The sequence below is a fragment of the Pteronotus mesoamericanus genome, unplaced genomic scaffold (genome assembly GCF_021234165.1).
Source record: "Pteronotus mesoamericanus isolate MK-2021 breed Mesoamerican mustached bat unplaced genomic scaffold, CSHL_Meso_final contig_105, whole genome shotgun sequence".
Classification (NCBI taxonomy): Eukaryota; Metazoa; Chordata; class Mammalia; order Chiroptera; family Mormoopidae; genus Pteronotus; species Pteronotus mesoamericanus.
The window spans coordinates 4,843,588-4,857,575 of record NW_026555006.1 but is presented as its reverse complement, the minus strand read 5'-3'; the positions used below and the strand labels follow the sequence as shown (position 1 = coordinate 4,857,575).

The 13,988-nt window shown below is 41.7% G+C and overlaps 1 protein-coding gene across 10 annotated transcripts in view; it reads left to right on the top strand.

Annotated features, from left to right (window-relative positions):
• LRP8 (LDL receptor related protein 8) overlaps positions 1–10,883 on the top strand; it is a 74,782-nt gene extending 63,899 nt beyond the window's left edge. For 7 of the 10 annotated variants that reach the window (XM_054573326.1, XM_054573318.1, XM_054573310.1 and 4 more), the window contains 3 exons: positions 2,584–2,756; positions 3,811–3,987; positions 6,296–10,883. In XM_054573326.1, the coding sequence (XP_054429301.1) occupies positions 2,584–2,756; positions 3,811–3,987; positions 6,296–6,334 (389 nt within the window). In that variant the 3' untranslated portion in view covers positions 6,335–10,883. The remainder of the gene's footprint in view (positions 1–2,583; positions 2,757–3,810; positions 3,988–6,295) is intronic. The other 3 variants (XM_054573330.1, XM_054573302.1, XM_054573291.1) reach the window with 1 other exon arrangement.
• The last annotated feature ends 3,105 nt before the right edge of the window (positions 10,884–13,988 follow it).

Sequence of the window (13,988 nt, the reverse complement as noted above, 5' to 3'; positions counted from 1 at the left end):
CCTCTACATCCTGTCTCTCACGCCTGTGCCATCTCTTGGTGGGATCTTTGGATTGTGATTGTCCATTCATAGATTTGTCTCCCTTACTTGCCCATGAGTAGTGCCTCGGGGTCAAGGTTAAGGTCATTTGTAGAATTTTGCCAACTTATCCTGGGAATCCCCAGTATGGTGGTGAGTTAGGAAGTGTTTTTTTTTATTTTTCTTTTTTAATTTTACACTGTGCAAGGGACTGTGCCAAGTGCCAAGGATCCAGGGAAGAAGAAGAAAAAAAAAAAGACTTAGAGCTTTCTGTCCTTAATCAGATTTAGTCATAAGGAAGTGATTACACACGGGTATTAATACATGCAATGTGCTGTAATAGGGGCGCGATACTCTGTGGAGAGGGAATGGTAAATACTTCTGGAGGAGATGGCCTTTGAATTGGTCTTGAAAGGCTTCAACGGTAACGGTGATGGTGAGGCTATTCCAGCCTTACACTGAGTGGAGCAAGTGGGAAAGACTCCGAGCATTGTTTAGTGAAAGAGAAATCAGCCCCTTTCCTGGCATCCTCTGCTCTATAGAAGGGCATGTGTGTGCCGTTTCCATGACAATAATCCACTCTGATATAATCAATATTTTATATTGCTGTTAATCTGAGGGGAGAAAGATTAGCATTCTTTTCCTGCTTTTATTTTTCCTGCCTCATAAGCTTATTAGCCATTTATATTTCATCCTTAATGAATTGCCTATTCACAGTCCTTTTTTTTTTTCTATTGGTTCTTTGTCTTACTCTTACTTATAGAAATGTTTATATATAATGAACATTAAACATGTTACAAATATTTTCTCCCATAATGCCACCTGAAATTTGTTTATGGTATCTTTTGCCATGCATAAATTAATGTTTAAGTATCAGATATATTAATCTTTTGTGTTATGATATCTGGGTCTTGCTTAGGAAGGTCTGCCTCACTCTAAATTATTCAAATAGCTCCCTACATATTTTTCCTCTACTTTAAACATTCTTTTAGTATTTAAATACTAATATACTTAATACATTCAGAATTTATTTTGGAGTATGCTGTGAGGTAGAGATTTAACTATTTTTTTCCTGTAGGCCTGTCTAGTTTTCCCTGGACCATTACTGAACAGTTTGTTTTTCCCTCCTGACTTGAATTGTCATCTTTACTATAAACCACATGCTCTTACATACTTTGATCTGCTACTAGGCTGTTTATTCTTCTCCACGAGTTATCTGTCTATTCCTATGTACTGGAAGCACAGCTTTGTGATATGTTTTAATATCCAACAGGACATTATTATTCTTAGAACATTTTTCCTAGCATTTTTATTCAATTTCTCTTCAAGATGAACTTTAAAATCATCTTGTTAATCTATAAAAATTATGATGGCATCTTACTCTTTGGATATATACATTGATGTGGAGAGAATTTATGTTTTTACAATATTGAAGCTTCCCATCAAGGAATATGACATATCTCTATTTATTGGAACTTTCTTTTATGTCCTTCAGTAGAATTTTGTAGATCGTATAGGACTTGCATACATCTTATTAGGTTATCCCAGATATTTTATAATTTTTGATAGGCAATTATGAATGTGTTCTTCTTCCATTCCATTTTCTAATTAGTTATTGCTGATTAATGTGAAAGCTTGATTTTTATGTGGATTCTTGATTAACTAAAATTATTTCTAAAAGTTTTTCATCTGCTTTTCTACTATTTTCCAGACATACCAGTTTTATTTTTCTCTTTCCTATATATGTTCCCTTCCATTCTTTATCTGGTCTTATTGCATAGCTATATCTCCGGAACAATAAATAGTGACAGTGATAACAGGCATCCTTGCCTTGTTCCTGTCTTCAATGGGTATTAATTGGTATCATATTATCATAGTAGAAACTCCCTCTGTAGCACCCGGGATAGCTGTTATCCAGCCTCCATGTAAATGCTCAGGGCGATTGCTTACTATCCTAGAAAGATGCTTGCTTCATTTTTGCCCAGCTCTGTTTGAGAACTTCCTCCTTTAAGCATCAACATATTCATTTATTCTAATGTAGAGCCCATGTTTCCCTGCTCTGTCATCTTGCAAAGCCCCTCTAATTTGGGGAGAGAATGGTTTTCTTAGAGAAATCCAGGGAAGCAGCAGCACCAGGGCAAAGGTGTGGTGAAGAAATTCACTCATTTACTCAGCCCATGTTACTGAGCATCTACTCAGTGCAAGGCACTGGGCATAGAAAAAGAAAGAGGACACAGTCCCTGCCCTCAAAGAGCTCAGGCTAGTGGGGTACACATACGTAAAGTATGGTACCATGGTCTCGGAACACATGAGGGAGCAATTGGCCCTACCTTGAGAAGTTGAGCAAGATTTCACATTTGAGCTGGATTTGTAGGATAAGTAATTAATGAAAGAAGAGACAGGAAAAGGGCTTCCAAGCAGCAGGAAAACAAAAAACAAAAAACATGCAGAAACAGAGCCTAAGGAACAAGAGCAGTAAAATTAGAGAGGTGGCAAGAGATGCAATGATGTCTGAGCCACAGGCTGGAGCCCTCTGGAGATCCAGTAACGTGTCTCTCTCTCCAGCGGTAATAGCCCTCCTGTGCATGAGTGGCTACCTGATCTGGAGAAACTGGAAGCGGAAGAACACCAAAAGCATGAACTTTGACAACCCAGTGTACAGGAAAACAACAGAAGAAGAGGATGAAGATGAGCTCCACATAGGGAGGACTGCTCAGATTGGCCATGTCTACCCTGCAGTAAGTATTCCTTGCTGAAAGAATTCCTTCCTTCCTTCCTTCCCTCCTTCCTTCCCTCCCTCCCTTCCTTCCTTCCTTCCTTCTTTCCTTCCTTCCTTCCTCCCTCCCTCCCTCCTTCTCTCCCTCTCTCCCTCCCTCCTTTCCTCCCTCCCTTCCTCCCTTCCTCCCATCCTTCAAACATTTATCAAGAACCCACCATGTGCCAGGCAGTGATCTAGGCCCTGGGGACACAGAAATGTTGGGGCAGATAGTTGGGGTAGAGGGTATCAGGACCATCTTTTACCTAGAGGCTCTTCCTGGAAGTAAAGACACCATGTCTTTCTTTCTGCCGAGTAAGCTTTCAGAACCTTTGACCTTGAAGGGTAACTGTGGCCATTCAATTCAAATGTATTCATTTCAACAAATGCTGTATGCTGGATGTGAGCCCAGCACCACATTAGGTATGAAGTGTTCAGAAGTAAGGAAGGAATGCACTTGCTCCCAAGGAGCTGGCGGAAGTTAGAGTCACTTACTATTGTGCAACTGTGTGCCAAGTGCCATGGTGGAAGCTCAGGAGCCCTCTCTTCTAGGCGCTTTCCCTGGCTTTGTTTGTTTTCCCACAGCCTCTCTCCATCACAGCACCTGTCACACTCTGGTCACCTTGCCTTTTTACTCTTTGGTTTTCCCACTGGACCGTGAGCTCCTTGAGGGCAGGACTGCCTGATTTATCTGTTTCCCTGATGCCTAGCGTAGCATAGGTGGCTCCCAGCAAATGTTTGTCGAACAAACCAACAGGGGAGCTGTTAACTCTGTTTGGGAAATTTGGCAGGAAATGCCTCGAAGATGAGGTGACAGATAAACTACATCCCTGAAAGAGTGATGACAGTTTTCCAGATAGAGGAGGAGGACAGTGGCGTTCCAGACAGAAGCATATGCAAAAGCTGAGAGGCACAACAGGGCACAGCTTGCTGGGGGAGCGAGAGCTGCAGAGTGGCCGGAGCAGGTGTCATGGTTGTGTAGCAGAGTCAGGGGGCGGAGTGTAACCACCTAGGTCATCCAGTCCATCCCCCGTCAGGCAATCAGCAGCTTTGATCGCCCACTGTGGGCAGAGCCCTGTCTTGGGGAGACCAGAGAACTGGAAGACCCAGCCCCTGCCCTCAAGGAGCTTTTTGTCTTGCCGGGAGAACCAAGGTCACAGCTGCACCAACTCCCGAAGATCCCTCTTTCCGAACTGCCTGTCGTCAAGTGCAAGGTAGGGCAGTGCCGCTCTGAGTCCGAGGGGCTGAGGAGTGAGGGTGTGACCCCAGGCAGGTACAGCCAATCCTAGAAGGCTTTCTGGTTCTGGAAGGCTGCAACCTGTAAGCTGGGTATTGGGGCAAAGAGAAAAGATGGGTTAGTTGCAGACAGAGGAAATGGCATGCGGAAGATGTGGTTGAGTATAAGCAGAACAGACAGAATTGCTGCTGAAGCAAATTGTACGCGAAGGGGAGACGTGGGAAATGAAGCTGAGCATGTGAGGGGGGCTGACAGGTGGCCTTGAGGATCCTTAGCCTGGGCCAATCCAAGAAAACTGCTACTTGACTAATTTTTAAAGATTAGACAGGGCACAGTGGAGGAAACGTTGAGCTTGGAGTAAGGAGGTGACTCCCAGTTTCACTGTTCTGCAGCCCTCTGTTCTTAGTCCTGTCTCTGCTCATTTTTATTTATAAAATGGGAATAATAACCCCTCTTCTATCTGCCTCCTAAGTTTGTAAAGTTCAAGGGAGATAGCACATGTGAGAGTGCTTTGTGAGTTACAAAGTACTCTGCACATGGGAAGTGGCATTGTTTCCAGAGATGGAAATAACCACTCAGGAGGAGCCATTCCTAATGAATCTACAGTAGAACCACGGAATAAGCTCCTGCCAGTTGCAGAGAAATAGGGTAGGAAATAGGGTAAGGAAATCATCATTTAGTGAGAACATGCTACGTATCAGACACTACTCAGTGTTTTATATATATTTTCTTATTTACTAGTCTTTACAGTAAGCTTATAAAGTTGATATTAGTAGCTTCATTTTGCAGATGAGGAAACAGACTCAGAAATTAAATGATGCCCAGGATCACAGCTAGGAAGTGGCAGAACCAGGATTTAAACTCCAGTCTGTATATTCGCAAAAACCCACATGCTCCTTCCAGTATATCATGAGGCAAATAGCCTTGAAGCTGTGGAAACCAGCATTCCCAACAACCTGTTCTCTCCCCTTTCTCTTTCTCAGGTAGCTCCCTTAGCACTTCTGGGACCTGCCCTTGACCTAGAGATCTGTCTTAGAGAGAATAGGATGGTAACTGGACTAGAAAACGTGCTCTCAAATATCTGTGCTAGTGGAGGAAAGCCATGGCACTCAAAACAACAAATAACCGAAAGAGGATTTGAAAGGCAATGGAGTTACCTTTTACTGTAGGTAGAATGTCCAGGGATAGAAAATGCATGCTAGTCTGGTTGTATTTCTTACTGGTTAGGTTGATCTAGAACATTCTGGACCCTGTGAGTGTTAAGTACTGTATTAAGCACTCTACATATATTATCACATTTGATTTCCCAACAACCCTAGGAAGTAAGTCCTATTATTATTCCCACTTGACAGATGATGGAACCAAGGCTCAGAGAGGTGAAGTGCTTAGCCCAAATTGACATGGCTGTGAGGAGATGCTGAAACACAGATCTGTCCAAAGGAGGGTCCTGAGGAAATGGAGGAGGCGGCAACAGGAGTACAGCAGGACCAGTTGGGGAAAGCTAGATATGCAGCCCAGAAAAGAAAACACTCCAGAGGAAGGGAACTCACTCAGCAAATTTCAAGTGTCATCTGTATAGCACTCTCTGAGTCAGAGATAGAATAAGGGAACATCAGGAGATATAAAGAAGCAGATTTCATGTCAGGATAGGAGAGAACTAAAGTCCACTGTCCGCAATGAAATAGACTGGCTCAGAGGTTAGTGGTTTCACCATGCAGTGGTCAGCCACTTGTGACTAATAAAGCATCTAATAACTTGAAAGTCAGGGGTAAAGGAAAGAGGTACTGAGTTTCATTCACCTGCATTGCCTTCCAATTCTGTATAGTTAGTTGAGAGGGGTGCAGCAGATTACCTTCCTAACTGTAACTATCATGCTAGAAACAAGTAGCTAATAACCTAGGGTTAAACATATGCCAAAACTAACCCACTAAAGCTGAGCAAACCTAAAAACCTATTAGAAAGGATTGTGAAAGTTTAGATCTCTGCAGCGTTCCTTTACAAAGAAGCAGAACAGAATAATGGAGAAAACTAAAGCTCTGGATTCACACAGATCTGGGTTCAAATTTTAGTTCACCCACTTGCTACGTGATCCAGGACAAATGTTTAAGCTCGTTGAGTCTCAATTTTTTCATCTGTAAAATAAGTATGACAAACCTGTCTCTTAGGGTAGTTTGAAGACTATATGAGTTAACGCGTGTAAAGTAATTGAATGTCTGGTGCCTTGTGCATACTCAATAAATAACTCCTATGGGTTTAATGATGATTTCTTTGCTGTGTCTCCCCAGCGAGTGGCATTAAGCCTTGAAGATGATGGACTGCCCTGAGGATGGGACCACTCCCTTCGTGCCTCACGGAATTCAGTTCCATGCACTACACTCTCTGGATATTGTATGCCTGAATGGAAGGGTATATGGGTCTGTGTGAGCGTGTGTGTGTGTGTGAGAGAGAGAAATTTTTTTTAATTTATGTTGCGGAAAGGTAACCACAAAGTTATGATGAACTGCAAACATCCAAAGGATGTGAGAGTTTTTATATGTATAATGTTTTATACACTTTTTAACTGGTTGCACTACCCATGAGGAATTCATGGAATGGCTACTGCTGAGTGACTAACATAATGTACATAACCAAATGGGGCCGATGGTACAGTAGCTTACTCATCATTTAAAAACTATATTTACAGAGAGAGTATTTGATTTTGGGGGGATTTTTTAGGTTTTGGAATTTTGGGTTTTTTTGTAAATAAAAATGATTATGCTTTGTGGCTATCCATCCACATAAAAAAAGAAAAAAGGAAAAACACTTCAACTCCCTCCCCAATTTAGATTATTTATTAACAAACTTCAAAAATAAGATTAGTTCTATAAATAAGTTAGAGACATGAGAGTATTTATTTTGGGTATGATTGGCCCACCACACAGACTCTGCGTGCATTTATGTTTGTCTGCATGTGTGTACAAGAGAAAAATCTAGAGAAGAGGCACACCTATGGTTGTTGTTCACGTACATAAAGATAAATATATTTTAAAACAGTCTGCAAGAGGGTATCTGTAGATTTCAGAGGAGCCTCTGTAAATGTGGCTCAAAAGACAGATACCATGGTGTGTGCAAACATGTAGTGGAAGAGGCAGAATCTCTCCACCTCTGGCTATTCTAGGGACCCCAATCAATCAGGAAAGCCCTTCAGCTCACCCATTGCTCTGTGACTCCTACCTGGGCTTTCTCTCGTGTGGTTAAGGCCAGCATACAGACTTGACACAATGCCAAAGTTCTCGTGAGCTCAGGTGAGAACATGCCTGAACCTTGGCTACTCCTTGTTTTAAAGTTCAGCATTTCGAGTAAGTTCATTTTCCTTCAGGACACTTGGGTTGAATTCATTAAGGTTCCTCTGAAGCACGCTGAGGGTACCTTCCTTACTTACAGAGAGCTAACTGGAGATGTTTCCAGAACAGCCCAAGTTAACTCTAGGGACTGGCTTAGGCACAGAATCTCTGAGATATACTACAGATGAGGATAAAGATGGTGGAATAGGTTTTGTTACATCTCCATCTCTCCCTTCCTCTTACTCTCTACCATTTCCCTTAGGTAGGGAAGTGAAATACATAGGTTAGTTGCCATCATATGTTCATACAGATGAAACTAATTTGGGACTTTAGTCAGAGAAAGTGGATAAACCTGAGGGGGACATGACAAATGCAATATGATAGTACACTGGATATATACGTTCACACAGGGATTTGATTTAATGCTTTGTAAATAAAAGGAAAAACTCTAGGTATATGTACAGATCTTTTTTTCACTGTGGACACTTTCTTTGCTTTTCCTGGGCCTTGGGGGAGACGGGGAGAAGTACTCTTTATCTCATTGTGGGGTCTACCATTGAAAACATAATCCTACAGTCCCAGAAAGAATTGAGTCCCTGCGGCTCTCTCATCCAAGGTCTTTTCTTAACTCTGCTGTTTTACCACTTCACTCCCACTGGACAACCAGGGACAAGATGTGACACAGAAGTGTTTGGCTTAAGTAGGAACAGAGGACATGTATCTAACCTTAACATACCTGGAACTTGACACATTTAAGCAAATTCCTCTCCCCTACTTCTCGGCTCCCCAAAACTCAGTGAAGCTTGGATGTCTCACCAGCTTGATACCCTTTGAATTTCCAGGCAGACAATCTGGAGTCTTATCATCCTGTTCCTAGGACCTTTCTCTACGTCACTCATGGTCTCCTAAGTTCTGAGGAAACAACCATATCCTGGAATCTGGGCACTGTGCTTTGCATAAAGAAGCAATTTCCTCATGACATGTATGTGTTGATAGTCCTGAAACCTCCACTGAGAGGGTAAATGTAATAATTGACCTAGAATGATCACCATCAAACAATTTTAAAAACTGGTGGCCAACTCCTATGGAGCTTAATCACTTACTACTATTCTTTCAAGAATAGAAAGTAAAATAATTTTTGACTGAAGAAAAATGATGAACATGAAATTGAAGTTTACACAAAACAAGCAACTTTTTCTGTAACCTGCCTCCAAAGAAATAGAATTTCCTGGGGAAATGATAACAGTGACTAACGCAAAATGTCTAAACTTTCACTCAGACCCTGGCCTTCACAGAAAAAATAATGAATGGGGTCAGGATAATTCAGCCTGAGAGCTCAAAGTGATCATGAAATACAACTTTCTCAGAGACACTCATGTTTTCTGAATATACTACAACTACAGTTTGAAGGAGGCCGCTATGGGAGCAACCTATAAAGAACAAAATTGTGGAATACTCACATGTCACATGGCAATAAAATAGGTGAAATCTGAGGAGTCAGATTCATCCTCTAGTCCTGAAGGCTTTTAAGCCTCATTCTGAGGTTTAGTTGCATTTCTGTTGCCTTTTGCTCCTACACCATCATATATCAATAGTCAAGAGCAGGTCAGAGAGTCGTTGGACTGTAAAGCTGAAAGGAAGCTTAGAGATAATGCCAGAAGGGCAGAAAATTTATCAGATAATTTTTCTCTATTTAAAAGAAACTGGTCCAGGTCCTTTTCCTCCCTTTTCTCCTCCAGGTGACTACTTTGCCCTGTCTGAATGTCGCACCAAACCTGCTACCTATCTTTCCAATGAAATTATGAAGGCACTGGCAGAAATAGCTTTCTAGAAACAGGGAAGGCTAAAATTTCATTTATTTACTTTTGATAGCATGATAATTTATAAAACAGGCTGAGATAACGTGTAACCTCAGAATGAGATCAGATTTAAATTTATGGCAATAAGCACTATTGATCCTTCCAATTCTCCCTTTGCAATTGCAATATATTCATTCACTGGAACCATTTGCTAGGTACCAAGTGTCAGGCACTGCAGATGTACAGATCAATCAAATGTTGTCTGTCTTTATGGATCTCACAGTAGCAGTAGAGGAAGACATACATGGAAACAAAACGAATAGATTCTTTTCAGGGTACTGTTGTGGAACCAAGAGGTCACTTCAACCCAAGGAGATGAGGAGTGGGGTCAAGAAAGCCATCATAGGAGAAGTGACCTTAAGCTAAGTCTTAAAAACTAAGACACAGAGGCATGAAACAGCATGGGAACTTTAAGGAACTGCATGTGATTCATTATAACAAGCAAAAAGCTCGTGGGGGACTTAGCAAGAAATGAGGCTGGATGGAATGACAGGTTCAATATAAGCACTTTATAGAATACTTTTATTTAACTTCTGCTTCAATTAAGCAAACACATCTTGGTCGTTTATTGTGTACGAGGCACTCAGTGTATGGAAAATTCATCAGGATGCTTTGCCAGCACTTGTAGACATGACAGTCTTCAGCCTCAAGCTTTCCAATGGCCAAAGGGAAACAGTGACTGCTTTTCTTATATTTGAGTTGAAGTTTGTTGGTATGTCAATGAAAACTGATGTAAGTGTAGTAAGATTTTCACAGAAGCATTCCATTTTGTCAAGAGCCTCTGAGATTTTTCTTAACAGTGAGGGGAAAAAAACTGGACATTTGGAAGATGTGGAGTCTGCAGAGGGGACCCCAAGCAGTGTCCTGTCAGGCGCTGGTGGGAATAAGGAGAGGGCACAGGAATGTGCACCTGCCCACCTCACTCCCTAACTTCGGCCATACATTCATCATTTCACACAATATAAATGGTTAGCAGTTAAATGTTTCATAATAAACTATTTCCTCTCTGATCAATGCATGAAGATAAAGTATCAGAGTCTTCTCACACTGTATTTTTAGGGTATTGGGGATTTTCAGGATATGGAGAACTTGGAGGTGGAAGAATTACAACTTCAAATTTTCAGTTAATAAAAGAAGTCAGGAAACTCCATCAGGCTGTGCACCATGTGCATTGTCAAGAATCAGCAGAAACCCTCTGTATTTGCAAACACTTTGTGCTATAAAAAGTAATTTTAGAAAAGCCACCTGTATATGTATATATATATTTAAAGACATGAAGGTTTTGATACTTTTTTTACAAAAATTACAAGAGAAAACAAATACCTGTACAAACCATGTGTTTTAAAATAGCATTTTGTTCTGTACAAGCTGTTGTTAATTTGGGGGTAAAGTTCTGGTTTGCAAACTCCATCACATTGTACCCAAATGAATTTTCTGTGTTTGTCTCTCCCCTACACACATGCCCTCAAATTACCATATTTAATGTTTGATGTAACAGGCATGTTAGGATGTTGGGTCACACTAACTGTTTCCACTCTTTTGGTCTTGTCATTTCAAGTTCTGTTGGCTCCTGTACTCAGTCCATTTTGTAGTCTGGTTTCTCTTCCAGAGGCAAAGGGTGGTGTGTTGCATCTCACCAGCTGTACTGACAACATCTTGGAGAATTAAAAACCAAATGTGGACATTTGTAAAATCAGTGCACTGTTTCTAGAGAAAGATTAAATTCATTTTTTAAAATCTGAAAGTATTGTTTCATTGTGATGCCTTAACGAAGGGAGAGTCAATGGTCATTGATTGAATCCCTAATATATACCCAGTATTCTATGTAAGTTACCTTAATCTTCATCAATAATCTGATGACATAAATACTATCAGTATTATTATTCCCACTTTATGGATGAGGAAATGGGTGAAGGAACTGACCAAAACCACACAATTTTGTTTAGTGCCCTCAAAATACATGCAGCACGTGTAGTGCTCATGTACATGAGGTGTTCTCTGCCCAGATTTTCCTTCCCTGCCTCTTCCCCTGGTGAACTCCTGTTGGTCCTTGAGAACTCCCGGAAGCATTCTCTATTCTCAGACCCACACCTAACTCACAGGGTTAGGTAACTCTGTGCTTCCACAACAAATTTGACCTGTATGTGCCTCAATACTTTTGCCCTGCTTGTTACTGCCATGCCACTGAGGTTGCTTTTTACCAGGGTCACCCAGGACCTCCCTGATGGTAGATCTTGTAAATACTTTTAATCCTATCTTCCTTGAGTGTGGAAGGAGTATTTAACATTGTTGGCACTCCTTTCTTGGGTACTCTTATATCGGTTTACATGACACCATACTCCCAGTTTTCCCCCTCTTTCTCTGGCCACATCTTAATCTCCTTTGCCCACCCTTTAAGTTATAGTATTCCATCTCAAATCCATCCACTGTTATACCTCCATTGCCACTACTGGGGTGCATGCCACCATCATCTTGGATTATCACCAAATAGGTTAATAACTACTTGTTTGAATTTCATACTTCTAATCCTTCCATTTTGCAATCCAATCTACAATATTGCAGCCATGGTGATCTTTCTAGAATGCAAACAGGTCATGTCACTACCGCCCCCTTCTACATTCCTGCTTAAAGCCCCTTCGTCTGTTTCCCTTGCATTAAAGCCCAATTCCCTTGGGTATTAGCTCAAACTAATTGTCTTGTAAAGTCCTTCATGATTTAGCTGTTCTTTCTTCAACTTCATTACTGTATTCACAGCTTCATTCTGTATTCCAGCCACACAGTTCTGGACCCTCTCTCTGGAACATTTCTTCAGAAGACTTTCCCTAAGCTCCTTGACTGGGTTAGGAGCCACTCCATGTACTTCCATACCTTTATCCCTACATTTTAATTGCTTGTGTGCTCCTTAATTGCCTCCTCTGCAAGCTCTATAAAGGCCTTGCTCACTGTTTTAGTCCCAGCACATGACACACAGTAGCTGCTCAGTATATTATGCTGAATTCAGGGGCATCGGCCACACAGACCATGCTCTTTCACCTATACCGTGTTGCCTCATACCCCCAAACCTGGATCACTTTACAGCCTGCTTGGTGTCAGGTGTGCTTTAAACCTCTTCAGCACATATGCTAGTTGCTACATCTGCAGACACCCAGATTCACCAGTTATAATTTTTGTAATTTCACTCTTAAAAAATAACCTTGTGGTAATTACCTGATGCCTCTATGTACTTAATGTCAGTTACCACCTGTTGTGAGGAGTCAAAGAACTAACACGTAAATGAGCTCAGCTTTGGAGCAGACATTTATTACGTGCTTAATACCTAGTGGTTTTCTTGATTTTTTATAAAGTCATTTGTTACCACCCATATCCATTACTTTTTTAAAAAATAAAATGCTTTATGGTTTTATAGTAATTTGCAGTTTGCAAAGTATTTTCCAATTTCCAAGACATTGTTTCTTATCCTTAAAACAGCTCTATAAGATGTATAACATTATTACGTCCATTTTAAAGATGAGAAATCTGAGGTCCAAGAAGTTCATTCATTTCACCTCTGATGACAGTGAATCATTGTCACACAAAGGATTATTTTAATATACATCTCCAGTGATTTTCCCTCCATCATACCCACTCTACACTCTGTTACTAATGCTTTTTCAGGGAGAAAAGGAGTAATGACAAGATTGGGAATGAGAATCAGGGACTACCGGTCTGAATACAGAATAGTATACAGTATAGTCACCAGGTCCCAAGAATGATGCCATCTCAACACTGTTTCTAGAATCAGTTCCATTACCCCTCTGGCTGGAACTTAGATGAGCTAAAGCAGTCTTCTGGTAATTAGGATTTTGATTGCCTTTGGCTTAATCAAGGAGGAAATTTTTTTTCCCCACAGCCAGAAAGCCTTTACAGAGGTCAACCATTTTGGCCTGAAAAGACAAGAGCCTGCTCAGTAGTTCTCAAACCTGGAGCTTTGCAAAACAACAACAGCAGCAAATACCGATGCCCAGGTCCACCGTGAGAGGTTTTGATTTAATTGGTTTAGGGTGGGGCCCAGGCATCAGCATTTTTTAGGTGCTCTGAGGTGATTCCATTGTGCAGCCAGGGGTGAGAAATCACTGCTAGGTATTCCATAGATGGCTGAGGAGTGGGAGATCAAATAGTCAACTTAACCTCTACTGACTGCACCTACTCCAGACCAGTGAAGGAGAAAATAAGAGATAGAAACGAAAGTAGAAATTGAGAAAACGGAGGATAAATACGGGCAAGTTAACTCCAGGGAAATGGCAGTCTCCACTGTGGATTCAGGAAAAGCATCGCCGAGAACAATTCTATCCGAACTGATCCTTAACCAGCAAAGTTAGGTCACAGCCAACTTTTGACACGTGCACTATCATGCGCTGAGTTTTCGTGCGAGCTCTGGTCATTTAGCCTTATTTTACTGTTGAGACAACGTAGATCCAGAGGCGACTCACACAAGTGGGGTGTCATTTAAATGGAGGCTGAGCCTGGAGGGACGCAGAAATCGGGGTGCTTAACCTAAAATATTAAAGCTAGGTCAACAGACCGCTCGCCGGGACTGAACTCCGGCCTCCGGGTTAGGAGAAAGCCAGCGGGTAAACCGCAACCGCGCTCCAGCCCCGGACTGCGGGGAACGTGACGGCGCTGACCCCGCCTCCGAGTAAAAGGGATCTCGTTTCCGCCGAAAGGGGCGGGGCAGCCTTGTCCCTAGCTCCGGGAGGGGGCGTAAGAGAAGTCCCTTCACCCAAGGCGACAGCGTTCCCATACGTCACTTCCGCGCG